The sequence below is a fragment of the Chinchilla lanigera genome, unplaced genomic scaffold (assembly GCF_000276665.1).
Source record: "Chinchilla lanigera isolate Chin_1 unplaced genomic scaffold, ChiLan1.0 scaffold00147, whole genome shotgun sequence".
In the NCBI taxonomy this organism is placed as follows: Eukaryota; Metazoa; Chordata; class Mammalia; order Rodentia; family Chinchillidae; genus Chinchilla; species Chinchilla lanigera.
The window spans coordinates 2,301,886-2,324,011 of record NW_004955548.1 but is presented as its reverse complement, the minus strand read 5'-3'; the positions used below and the strand labels follow the sequence as shown (position 1 = coordinate 2,324,011).

The following is a 22,126-nucleotide window of genomic DNA, read 5'->3' as shown; positions in this document are numbered from 1 at the left end:
CCAAGTTACAGTATCTTTCACTTGTGGGGATCAAGTACCAACTCTTGGCAGTCTATTACCACATCCTTGATAATTCAGTTTCCATTTGTTATCAGTTTTGTGATGTTTCCTCAGCATTTGAGTTTTCTACTTTGCTAGAAATTCAAAATTGGTGTTTTATTGACCTGACCTATTTACTCATCATATTCCTCAGGCAACCTATAGGCTTCCAGATACTCGTTTCCTAACTTGACTACAAACTACAGGCTTTCACTTTTTTCTCCAAACCTTTTGCTTAGCTCCTATTATGCATTGACTGACCTATGACTATGCACAGTAGCAATATGAGAGAAATTTATGCTAAGGATGGGAAGGAACAGGGAAGCAATATGGTGTTCTGTAAATCACAACACATGTACTTATTCATAGGACCAGATATTTATAAACATTTCTGGTATCTCTAAGATCTGGAAAAGAGTGTTTCAAAAAGAGCAAAAGATGTCCCAAAGTTTCATTGATGTCTATAAAAAAGAAAGGGTACAGGATAAGGTAATTATCTAAGTGATGCAAAGCTATGCATCTAGCTCAATTATGACAATTAAAAGTGGTTCATGTGTGAATGAGCCAGATATTTCCCTCAATTTTCTACAAGTGTAGCTAAAATATAAAGTAAGTTTTATTTATGAAATTGCACAAAATATTTCAGTTGGAAGTGGAGTGCCTAAATGGTGCTGTCTTTTCCCCCACTGGTGTGTGTATATAACATACCTGAATTCCTTTTACTTCTCCTTGCTCTCCTTTCCCTTTCCTCCCACCCCCAGTAATGGTTTCCATTTGTAAAGTTCTACCTCCTTCTTTTAAATTATATGTCTATAATTTTGCTATTTGAATTATTTACACTTTGGGTTGCTCGTATAGGAGAAACCACGGATATTTATGCTTGAATGCATGATTTATTTCACTGAATATTGTGGCCTCAAGGTGAATCCATTTTCCTACAAAGGATTCTGTAGGATCAGATTCTATAGAAAAACTGATCCTTTTTTGGTAGGATAGTCCTACATTATGTATATATACCACATTTTCTTTATCCATTCATCTGTTGATGGGCATATAGACTACTTCCAACATTTAGCTATTATGAGTTGTGGGGCTATAAACATGAATATCCATGTATCATTATAATATGATGTTTTAAAACTCTTCTGAGAAGATATCTAGAAATAGAATAGCTTGGTCTAGTGGAATTTTCATTTTTTGAGGAATCCTCATGCCGACTTCCATAGCGGTTGTACTAGTTTACATTCCTACCAATAACAAAGAACTGTGCCTTTTCTCCTGAATCTTCACCAGCATTTATTAATATTTAATTTTTTGAAGATAGTCATTTTTTGTATAGTAAAATAAAATCTCAGTGCGATATTAATTTTCAGTTCTCTATTTGCCAGACATGCTAAACACTTCTTCACATATTTATTACCCATTTGTGCTAAGCAGTGCTCATTCATTTTAATTTTCACTTTTTATAGGGTCTCATATTTTGGAGGGACCTACTTTTTTTTAGTTCATTATATATTATACATGTTAGTCCTCTGTCTAAGGAATATCTGGGAAAAGCATTTTCCCATTCTATTGTTTTTACTCTATTAGTTTAATCTTTTGTTGTGCAGAAGATTTTTAGTTTAACATAATCCTATTTCTTGATTCTTGATATTTTTCCTTATACAATTTGAGTTTTTCTCAATGGCTTCAATATGCCAAAGTCTTCACGAGTTTTATCTGTTTTACCTTTTACCACATTTTTTCTTTTGTATAATTAAGATCTTTGATTAATTTTGATTTTATTATAGAACAGGCTGAGAGAAATGGTTTTACATTCAATCTCCTTCATATGTATAGCCAGATTTTTCACTACAATTTGTTGAAAATGCTGTCTTTTATGCAGCATATTTTTTTGGCTATTTTCTCAAAGATCAGCTCACTGAATGTGCCTGAAGTTCTTTTTGCATCTTCTATTCTGTCTCATTGACCCACATTTTTTTTTTCGGTGAGAGTATCATGCTTGCTATCACTGTAACTTTGTAATATAACTTTCAATTTGGAATTGTGATGCCTCCTGCTATCCTTTTGTTGCTCAGGATTGCTTATGGTATTCTGGGTCACTTCTGTGTCATATATATTTTAACAGGTTTTTCTAGTTCTTTGAGGAATGAGGTTGGTATTTCAATTGGGAATCCATTAAATCTACATATCTTATGTAGTAGTATACCCATTTGACAATGTTGGTTTTGCCTATTCAGGAACAGGGACATCCTTCCATTTTAGAATATCCTCTGTGATTGCCTTTCACAGTACTGTATTATTCATTTTAGAGGTCTTTCTCATCCTCGGTTAGATTAACTCCTAAGTATTTAATTTTTTATGAAGCAATAGAAAATAGTATTACAATTTTACTTCTTTCTTGTTTGGTTCATTATTGGTGTATAAGAACACTACTGATCTTTGTGTTTTGATTTTGTATCCTGATACATTGCTTAATCTGTTTATTAATTGTATAAGTCTTTGGGTAGGATGATTTGGGTCTTATATGTAAAAGATTATGTTTTCTATAGATAAAGAAAGTTACAGTCCTATATGTACCCATTTTTTCCTTGCCTTGTTACTCTGGCTAAAATTTCCAGGACTACAGGGAGTGGTGATAGTAGACATCCTTGCTTTGTTCCTGATTTTAGAGAAAAATCTTTCAATTATTCCCTATTTATGATATTGGCAGTAAGTTTTTCATACACATCTTTTATCAAATTGAGATAGGGTCCTTCTATATCTATTTTCCTCAGGTTTTTTTTTTAATCATGAATGGATTTTGAGTTTTGTCAAATGCTTGTTTGCATGTACTGAAATAATTATGTGAATTTTTACTTCATTTTTGTTTACGTGATATATTAGATTTATTAACTTTTGTACGTTAAAACATCCCTGCATCTCTGAAATAAAGACTACCTGATCATGAAGAATGATCTCTATTTTTATTTATTTATTTTCAGTAGTGGGAATAAAACTCAGGACCTCACACTTGTCAGGCAAATGCTCCGCTGCTGAGCTATATCCCCGACTCCATGAAGAACGATTTTTTAATCATTTGCTGCATTTTTCTTTCAGCATTTTGTTGAACATTTTTACATCCACGGTCATTAAAGTGATTTGCCAGTAATTCTTTTTTTTAGTTTTTGTTGCCTGGTTTTGGAATCAAGGTAGTGCTAGCATCCACATGTGTGCAGCAGTAATCCTACCCTTTCAATCTCATCAAAGAGTTAGAGTGATATTGGCAATAGATCTCCAGTGAAAATCTTAAATAATTCAGCAGAGAAGTCAATGGGTCCTGGGCTTTACTTTGTTGGTAGGCTTTTAATTCTCCCTCAATTTTGTTGCCTGATCATTAAACTGTTTGGTGTTTTTGCATCTTCTTGGTTCAGTTTGGGCAATGCATATTTGTCTAGATGTCTTTCCATTTATTTTAGATTATCTACTTTATTGGAGTACACACTTTGAAAGTAGTTACTAATGAACTTGTTGATTTCATCTGTGTCCATTATGAATTAAACTTTTTCATGTATAATTACATTTATATGTTTTTCTTTCCTTTTATTGGTAAATTTGGCTAAAATTTTATCTATTTTTTATCTTTCATAGAACTGGCATTTTGATTTATTATTTTAATTTTTTTGTCTCAACTTTATTGAATTCTATTCAGTTCTTTATAATTTCCTTTGTTGTGCTTGCTTTAGATTTGAGTTGCTCTTATTTTTCTAAGAACTGTAGATAGATTATTAGTTTTTGTGTTTTTTTTTTTAATCTGGTCTTGCTTGGTTTTTCTAATGTGGACATTCACAACTATAAACTTCACCTTAGGCCTGCTTTTATTATGTCCCAAAGGATCTGGTATGTTGTACTGGCATTATTGTTTCACTCCAGGAACTGTCTTATTTCTTCCTTGGTTTTATCTGTATCCATGGATTATTGATGAGAGTTTTCATTAATCTGCATGAGTTTGCAAAATTTCTGTGGTTTCTTTTGCCATTAGCTTCTAGTTCCATTGCACTATGGTCTGATAATATGCAAGGTAAAATTTCAGGGATTTTTTTTAATTTAAGCATTCTTTATTTCTTTGATGATTTTTTCTAGTTGATCAGTCTATTTGTGATAGTGGGGTATTGTGATCCCCACCTATGATTGTGTTTGTATTTATCTGATCTTTTATGTCTAGAAGTATTTCTTTATAAAGTTGGGTGTGTCAGTATTTGGTACATTTATACTTACAGTTGTATTACTTCCTGTTTAATTGTTCCTTTAGTCAGTGTGTAGTGACCTTCTTTAACTCTTCTGACCATTTTTGGCTCAAATTCCACTTTGTCAAAATAGAACACCTACACCTGCTTACTTTTGAATTTCCATTGTATGAAATATTACTTTAAATCTTTTGAATTTTATCTTATTTTTTATTTTTATTATATTTTATTTTATTTTGGTGCAGGGAATGGGACTCAGGACCTTGCACTTGCCAGGCAGGATCTTATGCCACTGAGTTATATTCCCCAGCCCTAAATCTTTTGAATTTTAATCTATAAATTTGTTTTGGATTAAATGTGTCTCTTGGTTGCAGCATACTATTAGGTTTTACATTTTTATTCAATCTGAGAATCTGTCTTTGGATTGTGGAGTTGAGAACACTTATCTTAAAAGTTACTACTAAAAGATACTGACTTTTTCTTATTATTGCATCATTTTTTTGTTGCTGATTCCTTATTTTTTCATTTTCCTCACTGTTTACCCTTTTTGATGTATTCATTCTATTAGACTTTTTTGGTTTGTTGCCTTCGTTACCTCTGTCTAGGATATCCTTAAGAATTTTTTAGTGTTTCTGTAGTCATGCATTTTTTTTAAAGAGTTCTCAGTCGGGAAAGTTTATTTTTCCATCAATTTTAAAAGATAGTCTTCAAAGGTATTTTAATTTGGGATGAAAATTATTTTCTGTTAATGCTCAAAGTATTTCACTTCAGGCTCACTTGGCCTTTAATATTTGTGTTGAAATGTCTATTGTAATTCTAACATTCACCTTCATACATGATTCGTTGCTTTTCTCTAACAGATTTTTAAACCTCTTTCCTTGTGTTTAATTTCTGAGACTTTGACTACGATGTGTTGTGGAGAATTTCTGTTCTGGTACTGGGTATTTGGTGTCCTATACGCCTTGCTTACGTTTCTGTTGAATTCTTTTCCCATACTTAGAAAGTTTTCTGTTATGATTTCTGTCATTTTTATATCATTTCTGCTGTCTTTTGACTTTTCTCTAAATGTAAATAGTCTTAGGTAAGTATTTGTGCCATCTAGGAACTTTGAGATTCTTTGACCCCGCTCTGTTTTTTCTAAGGCATTTCTGAGTATGTGGTCATGGGCATCTGCCCTGTCTCCTACTCCTGACATGCTGTCTTCACACTGCTCACTTGCAGTGTCCACACTTCCAATGGAAATTTTATCTTCCTAATTTCTGTTTGGTACCTTTTCATGGACTCTAGTTATTTGCTAAACTGGTCATATGTATTTTGAAATATTTTGATCAGCTCTCTGATTTTTATTTATATCTTTCATCTTACAGACCATTTCATTTATTTAGTCCATTATCTGGTTGGTTATAACACGTGTGAGTTTGTCAAGCACCTTACTGATCTAGTTTTAGTAGTTTTCTTCTCTTAACATTTCATATAATTTGGCTCTTTCATTTTTGTTTTCTTCTCCATCTAGGTCTCTTTGATAAGCACTGGGGGATTTGGGAGTTTATCAAGCCATTTTGATTTTCATGTTTCTGTGTGTGTGTGTGTGTGTGTGTGTGTGTGTGTGTGTTCTGAAGGTTGAGGACCAATTACAGTTGAAATATTTCAATGCTAATATGGAGATCTCTTTAGTTGGTGTCTGCTTTTCAGTGATGCGATCATACCTCTATTTTTATGTTTTTTTTTTTTATATATATATATATATATATATATATATATATATATATTCACTCTACTCAGTTTAAGAAGATCAGGTTGGTCTGTCTTTTGCATGGGGAGAATCCCTATGTTTTACATTTTTGTGAACAATTCTAAGCATACATCATTCATGTACATTAAAAATTGTTTTAATAATTTCATCCTTTATCAATATCCCTTATAGACTATGTGCTGCTACTATACTATATATGGTACATACTGCTACTAAGACACTGGTATGTGGTAGAAGTGGGAAGGGAATAAAAAGGACGAAAAGGTATGAGTAAGTCAATGAGAAGAGCAAGTAAAAAGAGAAAAGTCAATAAGGGAAGAACAGACATGATATCGGACTGTCTTGGAGTTATTTTGTAGTGGAAGTATTGGTAGAATTGAGGGGTTTTGAAGGCATATTTATGAGAGTGGAAGAAAGGATTCAGAAGGGAGGTAAATGTAGAGATTAATGAAAGTTTTGATATTGTTGGAACACGTGAATTTATTCATAGTTAGCTTAAGTTTGGGTCCTCTGTGTACAGTTTTGGTGGGTTTTATCCTGACTTCTCCATGGAAACTATCATTATTTAACACCAGTTACTCCTTATTCCCCTTTGCATGTATACAGAACTCTTACAGATGCCAAATGAAAGAAGAAAAGGAAGAAAGGAGAAGTAAGGGGTATGAAAGTGTGGAAGTGAAAAGAAAAAAGGCAAGGGGAAAAGGAAAAAAAAAACGAAGAAAGATAAGTAAAAATAAATAAAAACAACCAGAAAACAAACAAACCTCCACTTAGTTATAAAAACATATAATCAAAGTATCTCCATTCCCTTTTATATTCCAGTCTGAGTTCAATTACATGTCTCTGAGGTGCCTCCCTCTGCATACACACACACACACACACACACACACACACACAGAGAGAGAGAGAGAAATTGTTCAGTTGCTTGCTTGGTAGCAAGGAGGCAGATAGATCTCAATTACTCTCTGGGCCCAACTCCTGGCTGCAAACCACACTCTGGGGATGCATAATTGTTAATTTGGAGAAACTAGGGAGTTTATCAAGGCATTTTGATTTTTCATGTTTCTCTGTGTGTGTGTGTGTATATATGTGCATGTGCACTCTGGGTATTTAATCAGACTGGTGTGCTTGCTTTCAAATGCCCAAGGGCTTGCTGGTGTCATCTCAGGTCCCACTCTCTGTTTTTCTATTTCTTAGGTGCCCTGATTAGTAGCTATCTCACTTGCTCTCCTCTTCCAGAGGGAGAGAGTAGTAAGTTAGGGAGCCCATTCTGTTAGGCAGACAATCAGTAAAATGCTGGCTCCATCCATCTGGCAACCTGATCTTCTCCCAAGATCCCAGGTTGGTTGGACCTGGAGTGTAAGGGTGTGATAGTCCAGATGGAGTCTCATTTCCCTTTCAAAACTCTCCAATCCATATGAAGGAATACTTTTGGAAATCAAAATAGGTAAAGCTTTTATATATGCTACAACATAACTGAAACGAGACTGATATGATTAGAACAAGATGTTAAGTTCAAAAGTCAATCATAAAACCTAAATTTTGCATGATGTCTTTTATATTAATTATCCAGAATAGGTAAATATATAGTGAGAGAAAGCTAATTAATGGTTGCCTAGAGCCTAGGGTGAGAAACTGATAAGAAAGTTTCATATACAGGCCCTGAAAATTTTCTGATTGTGACACTTGCGCCACAAAGTGAATGTTTTAAAATCACTGAAATGTATATTTGAAGGGTAAAATTTATGAAAATGATATCTCAAAGCTATTAAAAGTAGGGTAAACATTTTTTCTCTCATACACTATTTCAGAAAATTAAGTGACATTGTTCATATAAAGAAATTACTATAATTCTTAGTATGGTAAAGAATTGATAAATGATCGCTCTGTGTTATTATTGCTGTTTCTGCTATTACTTCAAACAAAAATACTAGTAATTATTAGTATTAGTAAAATCATTATTACACAAGTACTGTTATAATGAAAATAACTATCCTAAGTAGTAGAGTTATTGAAGTATAAAATTAAGTAGAATAAAAATTACCATTAGCCAGAGAGCTATTTTAAAATAATGACTATTACTATTAATATATTATTTAATTGTTCCTGTTTGGTTGAAGTTTTTCTAGGACAGAGTTTGGTGACTAGATTATGTTTCCTACTGAGTATGTTATAATCCAAATAAAACAGACTGGGAGTCAGATGGTTGCATTGGAGTATTCATAGCTGTCACTAAAATATACATCCTTCTGTAATCTGTTTCAAATGTCTGAGGCTGTTTCCTCATCTCAAAAATGGTTCACCAATACATACTACTACTTTGGGCTCTTATGAAGAATAAATGAGAAAATGTATGTGCAAATGCTTATTAAGGAACATAGCAATATTATAACCTCAAATAATTTTTCTCTCTTATGTTGAAAGTTATATTCATAATATTACATATATGATGGCAAACCATTAAGTTTTATTAATGGATCAATACGGTACAAGCCTAAGAAATTCCCTTAAATATCAATGAACACATACTATGCAAATATAAGTTGATATATTACATTGTAAATATCATACAATTCAGAGTACAAATAAAATCATAATATTCAAAACCTTACTATTCAAATAATAGCTCATAGTTTCTATTGTAATTAAACACATTTTAGTAAACTCTTCACTTTTTTATTTTCATTCTTTAAAAAAATCTCAAAACAAGTTCACCTTAGTTATAGAGACTGAACCAAAGAAAGGAGTTTCAGTCTGTTATTAATGTAACCGTCAGTTCTTAGAGAAAATTCTTGGCTCAGGTTTTCTAGAACTGTAAATAATGCACATATTTTACAATCTAGGCAACAGCACAGTTTTCAGTTTAGGATATCCCATGGTAATCTCTTATATAAGTATGTCTTTCTGATCAATTCACTAACCGTAGAATATTTACAAAAGAGGAAGCATGCTGCCATAAACTGACCCCCATTAACTCCACAAAAACTGAGAGAGTTCATGATATGCTTTTTCTTCCTCTCTAAACTCTCCAAAGTCTTTGGTTATTCAAGATTACATGAATGTTTTCAAGGAGCTAGGGAGAGTATACCAAAAATGGAAAAGAAATTCCTTGTTACCACAATAATACACAAAATGCATACACCGAATCATGACTCCAACTAATGAAATAATCATGTATTATTATTTGTATAAACAATACTTGTGACTTGGCATTTTAGTTCAATTGGTTTGTTGATAACCCAATTTGGATTATTTATTCTATGTCAACATTAGAAGGAGTTGATTGATTTTGGTAAATTGAAAGTGCTCAAGTGTATCACAAATTTCCATTTTTAGTATTGGCCTTGTTGAAGTAAATGGTGTAAAACCTATGACTTCAAAAGGTCCTATAGGGCTGGGGATATAGCTCATTGGCACAAGTGGCTGCCTGGCCAGTGCAAGGTCCTGAGTTCAATTTCCAGTACAAAAAAAAAGGTCCTATATAAGGGAAATTTTAATAATTTAAGAAAATCTATTATTTCAATTGAGCTTAGAAGAAATGCTACTGTTCTGAGTTAAAGTCCAAGTACTGTACTTTTATTATATGAAGTCCTGATATGAAAAATTTCAGCCACACTTTTCCTGTTTTGTAAGCTGTCACACTGCAGCAATTTTGTTTGCACATCTGTCTTCCCTACTAGACTAAGAACCTATTAATACAAAGAATCTCATTTTATTTACATTTGTATCTCTAGGATCAAACACAGGGTTTGACCCTAAGTAAGAACTCAGTCAATGTTCTTAGACAAAGTTTAAAATAACTTTTGTTGAATGACTAACTATGTGATTTGGAATTAAATAAGTTTTTTTTAGACCTGAGTTTTGGAATAAATGTTATTTTCAACTTTGTTCTCTTACACGCTGGGGAAATTGATTAGTTTGTTTCTGATGAAGAGTAACACTCTTCATATGCAGAAACCATTTGAGGCAGTAGTATACAACATAGTCATGAAATATGAATCAGAATAGCCTATGAAAATAAGATAAATTCTGAATTAGAATAGGAAAGAAAAAAAAATCTTCCATACCAATTCAAATTCATTTACAGATGAACTATTGAGTTTTTGAAATATCTGAGGTAATCCAAGTAACCTGGATTGTTCTACAGGTCTGGCATTTTCTAATATGCCTTAGGATTCCAGACCTTCTTTTTGACTCTGTCACAATAGAGAAACTAAAGTGTTTATATTTATTTTCTGCATAACACTGTCTGGCTTATTTTAAGTCTTAGCAAGCTTCCAAATAGAAAATTATCATCAACAGTGAGAAGAACCGGGCATAGTTTCAAGTTTATCCTTAATTAAAATTAGATAGCTGATCTCAACTCTTTGCATCTAAATGTATTTGTGAATTTTTCAAATCTTTTAGAAGTATGCTAAAGTTAGTAAAGCATACATTTGGGTCCTATAAAAAAGTAGCACATAAAAAAGTGTCTAGCTAGAATGATTACATTTCTGATAGGGCGCATTCCCTATAAGATATATGAGTATCGATTTTTTAGACAGGATCTCACTATATAGTTGAGGCTGGCCTTGAACTCACTATGAGCCCAGACTGGCCTCAAACTCCCAGCTGATCCTCCTGCCACAGCCTCCCAAGTGGTGGGGTGATGGACATGTACCACCACACCCAGCATTATGCTGTTTTACTACTTTGATACTATGGAACAATATAAATGAATATTTTGTAATACAATGTTGTTTTTCTTAGAAAAATATTTAAGTATATTCCTTTTCAACTGCTGATAAAAGAGTTACTTCTAGAATAGTAAAGACACATCTCAAATTTAAAGCTAAAATTACCTTCAGAGAGAGAAAGTAGACAAAAGTAACAGGACAAAATTGAATTTGTGTGTATGTGTGTGTGTGTGTATTGTACATAACTTTTTGCTTTATATTTCATACATTACCAAAGGAAGCTATAGCTTCTTAGGCTTGTGTTGTGAGAATAGTTTCAGGCTATTTTGTTAAAAAGGTGTTTATCATCCCAAAATCTATGGTTATTTAGTTAACATTAAACTTCTTGCAGCATTAAAATGTGAACACAATTTAGCAATAACCTAACAGACATCATTAAGTCAGCAAAATGTATGTAAATTTCTAGAGTTTGCAGTTAACTAATGATTACACTATTAAAGTAAGAAAGTCAAAATGGTTATTTTCCTCTAGAGACAGCAAAATACCTGTACTGATGCTATTTCCATGTACTAAAAGTGCTTATGTCTACTGAAAGTTGTCATTTGCCTGACTGACACTAAAAGTATCCAGAACTGAGAAAAGTGTAACCTTCAAACACATAAACAATGATTCCAGAGTATGTTGTCTAAAACTACCTTGAAGCTAGTACTCAAGTATTTTCCACCACATTCATCATTTTCCATAAATTGACTGCAAGAGATTTTTGTCCATGGGAAAAATGGAATTGAGATTTATGACTGTTCTGGTTATGTACTGCTGTCTAACAGGAACGTGTAACTTAGCGGGTACTGATAAACACTTTATTTTACTCAGGAGGTTTTGGTTATGGCATCGAGAACAGTTTGGTTTAGTGATTTGTCCCCCATCTATATGGCATAAGCTATGACAGCTGGGCCTGAGGGATTCATTTTCAAAATGGCTTCTTTGTTAATTCTATGGTGCTTTCGTGCTCATTGGTCTTCCTTGCTCTGTATGGTGTCTGTTCTTCTGGGACCTCTCTATGTGGCATAAACTTCAGGTAGCAACATGAATTCCATGTTGAACAAGAGGCTGGGATACAAGTTGAAAGTTTTCCTTAACCTAGACTCTAGAATCTCAGAACATCATTTGTTTTATATTTTGCTGGTCAAGCATATCTATAAGGCCAGCACAGATTAAGGGGGAGGGGAATGAAAAACTATTTTTAGGTGGTAGAAGTAGCAAAGAGATATATCGCCAAACTTAATCTACCACAATGTTGTCTCAAATTTTAAGTCATTGGATTTGGAAAGTCCAAACTTGGTTATGTACTTAGCCATCCAGGTTGGATTGCTGCACTTTTAGTAGTTCTAATTTTACTTCCAATATGGACATATCTAAAGCTGATGTGCTTGACAAAATTTAGAAACTGAAGTAAAATAATTTCTACTTTTCATTAACTACTGAATTGTGAAAGTTTTCCAGACATAAATAGGGAAGTCTAATAGCCCTAATTATCCTTATCTATATCCTCATTTTAATAACTAGTGTTTTATAAACTTTCATTATTCTGATGGTAGCTATCCCACCAATGCTGAGGACCTTTGACATTTATAGTGTTTCTAAAGTCCCCTTGCTATTGAGGGATGTGCAAAAGGAATTTACAAAATGATTCCCCATTGTGAATAAAAGGTGCTAAATAAATCTGAAAAAGGAGATCAAAAAAGACATCAGAAAATGGAAAGATCTGCCATTTTGCCTCAGGAGAGACATGTCAAAATGGCCATACTTCCAATACTGATTCAAAAAATTAACACAATCCCAATTAAAATAAAATAACATTGTTCACAGAATTACAGAAAACAACCCTAAAATTCATGTACTACCAGAAGAGAGCCAGTGTAGGATAACAATACTGAGCAACAAGAGCAAGGCAATGAGCATCACAATCCATGACCTCGAGTTAAGTTACCAGGCTACACTAATTAAAAACAATATTTTCTGGTTTATTTCTATCTTAAAAATGAAAGTGAAAATTACATTCTTAGACTTGTTCATAGTTTTGAAATTAAATATACCATGAAATGCTCTTTAAATTAGCATATGACTGTGAATACCAATGCTAAATATGTCAAAATGAAAAAAAAGTAATAACAAACATGTTTTCAAGTATGGGCTGTGCAAATGGTGACTATTTTGTAAACCATGTTGAGGTATTGGACTATGAATTTATTCAAATAAAACAGGAGTCAGTTTTATGTGTCTGGGAGGTGAGTGCTATCTTTTCACATTGCTGGGCCAATAGGCACACTTTAGAAAAGTTTGAAAAGTACTGCTGTAAAGAAAGGAGAGAGGCTGTTGTGTGAGATTCATTCATTTAGATTCACTGGGCACACCTGTATGTGCTGTTTCAGCTACCTACAGCGCATGCATTATCCACTAACATTGTCAGCCTATAAAATTACTAAAATAATTCTCCTTCAAGTTGCACTTGATATAAGGCTAAAGTTTGCAACTCTCAGTTTGTAACACAATTTAGAAGTAAGTGTGTTGATCAAAACATGAAGACTTTCATCCAAGAAAGTCTGCTTTTTTGAGACATTAAAACTACTATATGATTCAGAAAAGATAAATCAGTCAAAACAGATTGTTATCATTTTAAGGATCACATGACTAGGTTATTTTAAATGATTTAACATGTGTTACATACATGTGATAACTTCTCATGATGAATGCAATCATTATACACTACCAACATGTAGTAATAAAAAATCATGTAGTCGGTGTAAGCATGTAATCATGTATTTCCAGCATATTTTCTCAGTTCTCTTGTGGTCCTGTTGTTTAGACGTGAAAAAATTCAGAGTACTGTGGTGAAATCCAGGATAGATGAAAGCTTACAAATGTTAAAGGACGTCTTAGATTAAAGGCCACAGTTTCAAAGAGATCTTATCAGAATGCTGAGTTCCAAGCTTACAGTACTTTAAAACACAAGGATTAGTGGCAGGGGACTCAAAAATGCTGCTTAACACCTTTTGTCTATATCTGAGTCTGAAAAAAGACAGTAGCACTCATAAATCAACTTGTTTCTTTTCTCGACATCATATGATTTATAAATATTCAGCATTCCAACCTAAAAACACGTTTTAAATAGCACTGGATTGTGTTGCTAGAAATAATATTATCAAATCATTGTAAAGGTTTCACTGGAGGTCTGCCTTCTTTTACCAAGTGCTTGTTCTCTATGAGGTGATGCTGTACAAATAAAAATTTCTGCCTGACCTATGAAAAAATTTCTAAATCAGTCACCAATGGAAGATGGCTGTGAATCTATCAATCACTGAGTTAACAAGCTCTGTTACACAGCATACTTAATACCCACTGTAACAAATTAGTATTACTACTCCTTAATGCAATACAAACTCATTTCCTTAAACTGCTATTACACTGAAATACAGGGTTATAAATGAGCAAAACACAAATTGATTTCCATGTAATAACAGTGGCAATAAACCTTTCCCGGTTCACGCAATTTTCCCCATCTGTTAACAGAGAGAAAGTTTCAAATCTATTATTCCCAGAAGGGGACTTACCCAGCTGGACATCTATAACACTTGGCTGATTCTCCATGGGGAATAGTGGTTTGGGAGGCTTGTCTGTGAGTAAAGCTAGAAGAGAAAATGAAAAAAAAAATTGGAAAAATTGAGATAAATTATAGGATAAGAAACATTCCATCGAGTACGATATTTAACATTTGTAGATTTGATGGTGTGTAAACATTTATTAGATAGTGTTTCTATTTGAGTCGTTATTCTCACCATACAACATCTATTATTTCCCAGCAGATTTAGAGCACCATTGATTCAGTGTGAATAGGCAATTTCAACAGCTAGATTTTCTAACAAGATCAAACTAATAGACTATTTTGGCTGCTCTTTACAAGCTTGTGGATATGTGAACAAATATTGATTTGAAAATATAATCCCAGAAGCGTTCTAACTTCATATATATCTGCTTCGTGGCACTAAGTATTTTCTATAAAATATAATCCTAGTGGACATTTCTAGTGCCATGACCCTTCTAAGACTCTAAATCACCCCCATTCTTCACTCCAACTTCTAAAATAATAATGTACTAGTACCTTCATTACTGATAAAAAATACTAATTGGTCATAGTTTTGCACCAATAAAGGATATGGGAGATATGATAAGGGAGAAGAAAATAAGGTTGTTTTGTGGCTTTCAATTTGTATCTAAGAGTATGAACATGGGATTTGCAGAACAGAGAAAGGAGAGGTCAATATAGCCTGGCAGGTAATAATGGAGAAAGTTATATAAATCTCCATATGAACCTCAAGGGATAGAGACAATTTCAAAAGGCAGAGCAGAAAAGGTAAAATTCAAGGAAGTTTAACAACATAGACCAAGGCACAGAGATAGAATTTAGTTAGCACAATGTACCTAAAGGAGATCAGTCTGGCGAGAAGGGCTTGTGCGGAGTTGGGTGGAGGGCCAGTTGCCCATGATGTAACCATCATGAATTGGACATAGAAGTAGATACAGACCATGACACTCAGTTCTGAAGGATCCTAAAACTTTGCAGAGGGATTTGTACATGATATGGTAAGCTAGAGCATCACCAAGATTACTGGAACAAACCATTGACTCAAAAGAAGCATTATGTAATAACTGCTGAGAAGACATACTCTAAGGAAATGCTAGATATGTGGGAAGGCCGGAGAGGAACAAACATAGCTCAAAGAGTGAAGCACCGCTTCTGCCCAGGTGGGAGTGGGGAGCGAGGAATTAGACAAGGGTGGAGTCTGGAAAATATATTTTTTAAAAAGGGGCGGTAACAAATCTGGCTGGTACTGGATGAAAGAAATGAGAGGACTTGACATATCAATAATTTTATATGTATTGTCATAGAAACAACCCTTATGTCAAACTATTAATTATATCTTGAATTACTTTAATAGTTCCTGTGTTGACATCTTATTTCAACTATACAACTGGACTTTTGCCTATACCAAAAGGAAATGTTTTGTACTCTTTTTTTATTTTAAAGAGAATAACAGATAATTTAAAAAACATTAGAAACAATACAGAATTTCACTAAACAAGATGATAGGAATTCAACAATCGTTATTATATTGCATATTGTTGTCTTCAAATTAGTTGTTCAGATTACCAGTTTTAAGCATGGAAAATTGGTCAAAAATTTAAAAAGAAAAAAAAAGCATTAAATGTCCCTTTCAATAGACCAATACAAATCAGTAGCACATTTATCCCAGCTATCCTGTGGATATACCTATATAATATTAAAACAGAAACACTGAATGTACTTCTCTATAATTTAATTCATGGAGACTTAGCCTAGAATTCATCTCTAAAAGATAATGACTAAACCACCATTAGTTGACCGGCTTAGGAATTGGCTGCTAACATAGGAGAAGTGCATCTCCTAGTGGCCAGGATATTTAGAAGAGAAAGAGAAAAGCAAGACTTGGTGACAAGATGGGGGTAAAGTTAGATAAATAGACAAATTTGGTGAGATTCTCCAAATTAGTTGCTGATAACAAATAAACATACCAGAAATATATTTAGAGAGAATATTTATACAACACTGGCTTCCTTTTCCTGAAATCTGAATTGCTTGAAATAGGAAAATATTAGTGAATTGCTCTTGTTTTTCCAACAAATCTATATTGATGGCCTACTCCTACAATAGGTACTATCCTCACAGAATTGAGTAAGAGTTTTAAAACTAAGCTGATTTTGGCATAATTTAGATGGACCTATAACTATCATACCTAGTCTTCATTTTATAAATACTAGAGTTACTCTTAATAATCTGATCATTAAATATTATTTGAAATAAAAGAGTAAACAAAAAAATTTAGCACAGTATTTAAGTTTAAAATCCATATCATATGTTCAATTTTGTTAGTTAGTTATTATTGCTTGTAATACCAAATATTTAAAAAAAATCTTTATATCTCATCAATGAGATTTATTAAAACTGATAACTTTGTATAAAGATATGATGAACTGCTAAAAAAGATCTAGTTATATCTGTACATTTGATATGATAAGAGTATCAAAGATATCCTGCTTCATAAAAATAGGTTTCTAAAGAGTATACATAGCATACTACACTTAACATAAAAATAATATACATGTATATGAGTTTCTTTGTGTAAGCATGGGATATTTCTTGACAGATACATGTGCAATTGATAACAGTGGTTTCATCTCAGGAGAGGAATGGGGTGGTTAAAGACTGACGTGAGTGGTAAGACAAATGTAGTAAGCGAAGGCAGTAGAAAGAATTTATTTTTCCTACATACTTTTTAAAAACATGCATATTCTATATACTCAAAACATGGCTAAAATTAAAATTGAAAAATTCCACCCAATTTACATTTACTTTATAATCAAGTCTTTTTGTGTCTTTCTAGAGTTATTCTCAGTTTGTATTGCACATCCAAATTACAGATACTTAGCTTGTTGGAAATTGTTCCAGTCTTATTTTCAAATACTTCTTCTGCCTAATGTTTTAACTGGAATGTGGCAGCGGGAAAGCAACTGCAAATAGTATATTTCATATATAAATATGATCAGCTTGTTCTACTTTCAGCAGGATATTAATTCGGGGTCATTGCTGACCCCCCTTCTTACCACCCACCATGGACTATAGATATATTTTCCTTGATTCTATTCTTATTAAATGCCAGTTATTGGAGTGACGGTTCTGAAAGCTAAAGTTACTTATAAGTGCCTTACATTTACAGATGGTTCATAATTTTCAAAGTGCTTTGAGTTCAAGTGATCTGCACCATGATGCTGAAATATACAGAAGGCTGTTATCGTTCTGGCCAATTTAGAGATGAAGTTAAATGAAGCATACATTGTCTCATTTAGTGCCCCGTGTAACCAAAATTCCCCATTTTCAGAATGGAGAGGAAGATATATAAATTGGAGGCAGGAGAAAGGTAGAAGAGCTGAGCTTTAAATTAATGGTTTTAGCCTCTCTGAGCCCACATTAATTCACTAAGTCAGAGCTCCTAGGCTAATGGGAGTGGATTCACAGTAAATAGTCAGCTTAGTTATGATTTCAGTTGGACACCTCACATATATACAGCTTTCTTCCTTAAACCCAGGAATGGAAAAAATTGAACCTGCACTTATCCCAACACATCTCAAAAGGATGTATTTGTATGGAGCCTTATGGAATTAGTTTCATATTTAAGCCTGAAAATTGCCAAGAAATGCAGAGCATTAGTGATGATAAACCCACATTTGCAGCAGTTCATATGGATGCTGCCCACTGGTGCAGCGACAAATGTATCAGCAACTCACATAATTACATATAGTATTTTCAGATTAGCTAGAGCACATACTGCCAAGAACAGTGAAGCCCATTTCCTTGTTCTCCTTCGAATCTCATTTGAAGCTCACAATAATTATTTGGGAAAGGAGACAGAGAACTGTCAGTGCCACACATAACAACAGTACAGAGACCATATTTTATTAGAAAACATTGTGGACCTTGAAAAGCACTAATTGGAGTCTGTGCTAATGTTTGAATTTGCTGCTTAACCTCCAGGTTTTCACCAAAAGAATGGAAACAAGCAATGAAGTTAAGTACTAATGTTTTGGTCAGCAATCCTTTCCATGCAGTTCTCTCTTTAACTGCTTGTGTTTAATTGTCCTTTAACATAATTGTTCCACTGAGTATACCAGGATGCTCATCTTAATGTGCTAGTAAAGCTACTACAGTTACTGCCTATGTCTTTTAAAGCTAGCTTTTATGTGTTTCACACTAACTTATCCTACGGGAAATACTCAAGTTAACTCTTTCGTTTTGATTGCAAATAATGGTTGGTGTCTACATGTAAAATCAGATCAATTCATGTGACTGAAATACCTTGTTAATTTCCAGGAACTTGGGTAAGAAATCAGTATAACATTTATGGGTTTGAGTAAATCAATTTACTACTTTGCCCAAGTGTTACGTATGTATTTTTTTTTAAATAATCTGTATTGTCCTCTTTCATTGCTGGCTTGTCCCTTTAATTAGATTTGCCAGAAAGACCAAGTGAGACAGAGTGAAAATTATTCACTTCTGTGAATGAAGCCATTTTGGAATTTGTATTGTAAAGTCAATGAAATAGATTATCCAAAATCTACTTAACATGCCAGCACTTGAAATTTCACCAGCAAATCACAATTTTCATCACTATATTTAAGCATTCAAATCTATAGTTCTCTCCTAAATTTACTGGAGGATAATATCTGAAGTTGTCACCTAAGAACAGAAAGGAAACCATAATACAATATTTAAAATGTTCTCATCTTTTACTCTCAATCTTTATTTTATCAAGTCAACTTGTTTTCCACATTTCCCCCATTAATGGATGACACTGATTTCCAAATCTATATAGTAGCTTAAACTCTTCTTCTATGTTTGCAAAAACTAGCAATAGTAACCACAGTTGTCATTTTAATATCTTTTGTGGCTAGGCACAATTCTAAGGAATTTTATATTGCAGTTTACAAATAACTTGCCCAAAGTCAAGCCAGGTTTGAATCACAAAGAAGAAATCTGAATTGAGTTCTGTCTGACAACATCGTGTTCATGAGGCTGTGAGACCGCCCTGTTTCCTTTTGCCATCACAAGCCTGTCTGTGCTCCCAAGAATCTTTCCTAATAACAATCAAGCAATACGTTTCCTCCACAAAATCATAATACATTTATTATTTCTTTGAACCACTCATTTAGCTTATAATATATACTGCTTTGAATACAAATTAGTACTTACTGTACTTTGGTATGTTTAATCTTCACAAGTAGAATTTTCAATTCTTGGAAGAGAAGGCTCCCACCTCACATGTCCCAAGAAATAAAACTGTATCTGACTTTGTGGAACAAATAAACACAATCTCAAAATTTATATCTCCATGTTATTCTTTCTCTAAAAAAAATGAGTGCCTCTTGTACGGTTCTTAGATTACAAAAAACAGAAACAAAGTTTTGATAATTAAAACAAAAAATTACTTATTAGCGGATATTTCAAGGATGACCAGGAAGTTTGAAAAAATAAATTCAGGAATAGAAAAGAAACTAGGCCAGATGTAGGCAAAGAGACTCTACACTTTTTATCTTGGTACCATCAATAGATTGAACTGATTTTGAGGGGGTTTTTAAGTGTGTAGCTTTTTATTGCACTGTGTTTTTCTTTTGTCCTTTTGCCACTTTTATCAAAATTCAAAATCCTAGGATGACAGGCTGAATGGACAAGTTTTTAACTTAACCTCTGGTCAGCCTATGTACATACCATGAGGAAAAGAAGAATCCCTCAGAAGCAGGTTTTCTCTACCTCAGGAGTATTAATATCCATTGCCAGATAACTCTTTGTCGTAGGTGACTGTCCTATGTGTGCATAGTTGGCTGCTTCAAGTTTCCTTGGCCTTTTCTTAACTAGACCTTGGTCACACCCTCTCTGAGTTGTGACAGCTAGTCACTGGTCAGTTATCCTAGGGAAACAAAATTGTCCCCGGTTCTGAACCCACTACCATAAAGCAAATGTAGCTTGTTTCTGGAAAGAGAAAAAAATACTAGATGCTAAAACTAATAAGCAATAATGTCTTAGCCCAGTCTCAGAGGTGTATTATATTTCTTTGTTAATGATGTTCCTTAGTATTAAAGGGTATCCTGAAGTTATGCAAAAATATTTCCTTGATCTCATAGATCCAGTACTCTAGGCAATATGTTTTATTGATTAAAGTAATGATCATTATACTAATTACTGCCCAAATTGTGAAACAGTCACTGGCCTTTGTCAATCAGCCACAAATGTTCACTGGGCTCTTGCCTTTTGCAAATCAGTCAAACTCACAAACTAATGCCAAAAAGGGGTCCTAACAGCCCTGTGACTCTGCTCCAATGTGCTAGGTGCACAAGTATTGTGGTTTACCTGACACTCTGAGGGAATGATGATTTTTGTGTAGGAAAACTTTGGAATGACCTGTATGTGGGAAGAAAAAGCCAGAGGTCCTTATTAAGCAAATTATATTTAGGGATGCTGGGGTCCTATTAATACCTTTAAAAGCTTCCTGTAATCATGAAGGGAAATTTGTCAATCTTAACACTTTGACTAGCTTGTGCTACATAAATTGAACACAGAATAAATGCATAAATTATTACTTCTGAATGCATCATAAACACTATTATTCTTTGGAATATTTTGTATTTTCTTTGTATGTAATCAGGTAATAATTTTTTGGGGCAAGGAATATCTTTCTCTAAACTAACTACATAGAATTCCTAATTCTGAATTATGGTAACACATTTTACGAACCACTTAATCTACAGACCCATTCATTAATAACCTTTCATTTATCAGTCTACCAGGTTCAGAATCCCTTAATTTAGGTGATCATCCTAAAAACACACAATTATTATGATTTTTCAGAATCATACTTAATCTCCCAAACCTACCAACCCACAGGATCAGTCTTGAGTTCATATCTCCTTTAGCTTATACTTCACTTTATGTTCACTACTTTTGAGAGGTTTTTTTTGTTGTGCTTTTAGGTACTCATGGTCACATTTCTTTCATCAAAAGCAGGTGCAAAGAAGTCATTGCAATAAAGCCTCAATGTGAATTTCAGACATCTGTATGCCCACTCATAAGTTTCTTTTGAAGTTGTCTCTAAATATGGAATGCAAGTTTGATTCCTTTGTAGGGAGATACCCACCAAATACACATTGGGCCCCAGGACTCTTCCTTGAACACTTATTTTCACACTGATATTGGTCAACAATCAGAGTGGCCTTTAGCAGAAGTCAGTGAAGACAGATAAAGTTATTTTCAAGATGGGAACCAACATTATTATGAGTGATTCCTCTGCTTTGTAATATTTTAGAAAAGAGAGCCCAGGCACAATTTAAATAAATATATAAATAAATAAATAACCATTAAAATAAAATTCTGTTTTTCCTTCCACTTGGTATTATATCTACTGTAATAATTTTGTAGTTATTTTTCTTATATAAATTCTAATATTACCTGCTTTATAAATAAAAGGAGACAGAATGATATGGACCATTTTTTATTTTATGGAAAAAAGGTAAACAAAATTTCATAACAAAATAATACAGAATAACAATAGTTGATGCATTACATGTTATCTTTAAAGTAGTTGCTCAGGGTGCAAGATATGAGTGTAAAAATTTCTCCAATTGATATTAGAAAAACCTTCTTTTTCATGGACTAAGAGATGCTGATAGTATAATTCACATGTATTTTTCCCTTTCCACTATTTCCTTTCCCCTTTCACCCATCCTACTTCTTTTTTCCTTTTGTTTTCTTTTTCTTTTTTCTTTTTTTTTTTTTTTTTTTTTTTTTT

At 33.3% G+C, this 22,126-nt stretch overlaps 1 protein-coding gene across 1 annotated transcript in view; it reads right to left on the bottom strand.

The window, feature by feature from the left end:
* Positions 1–22,126, bottom strand: part of Il1rapl2 (interleukin 1 receptor accessory protein-like 2) — a 1,160,877-nt gene that overhangs the window by 299,611 nt on the left and 839,140 nt on the right. The window contains exon 6 of the mRNA XM_005412011.2: positions 14,306–14,380. Within this exon, the coding sequence (XP_005412068.1) occupies positions 14,306–14,380 (75 nt within the window). The remainder of the gene's footprint in view (positions 1–14,305; positions 14,381–22,126) is intronic.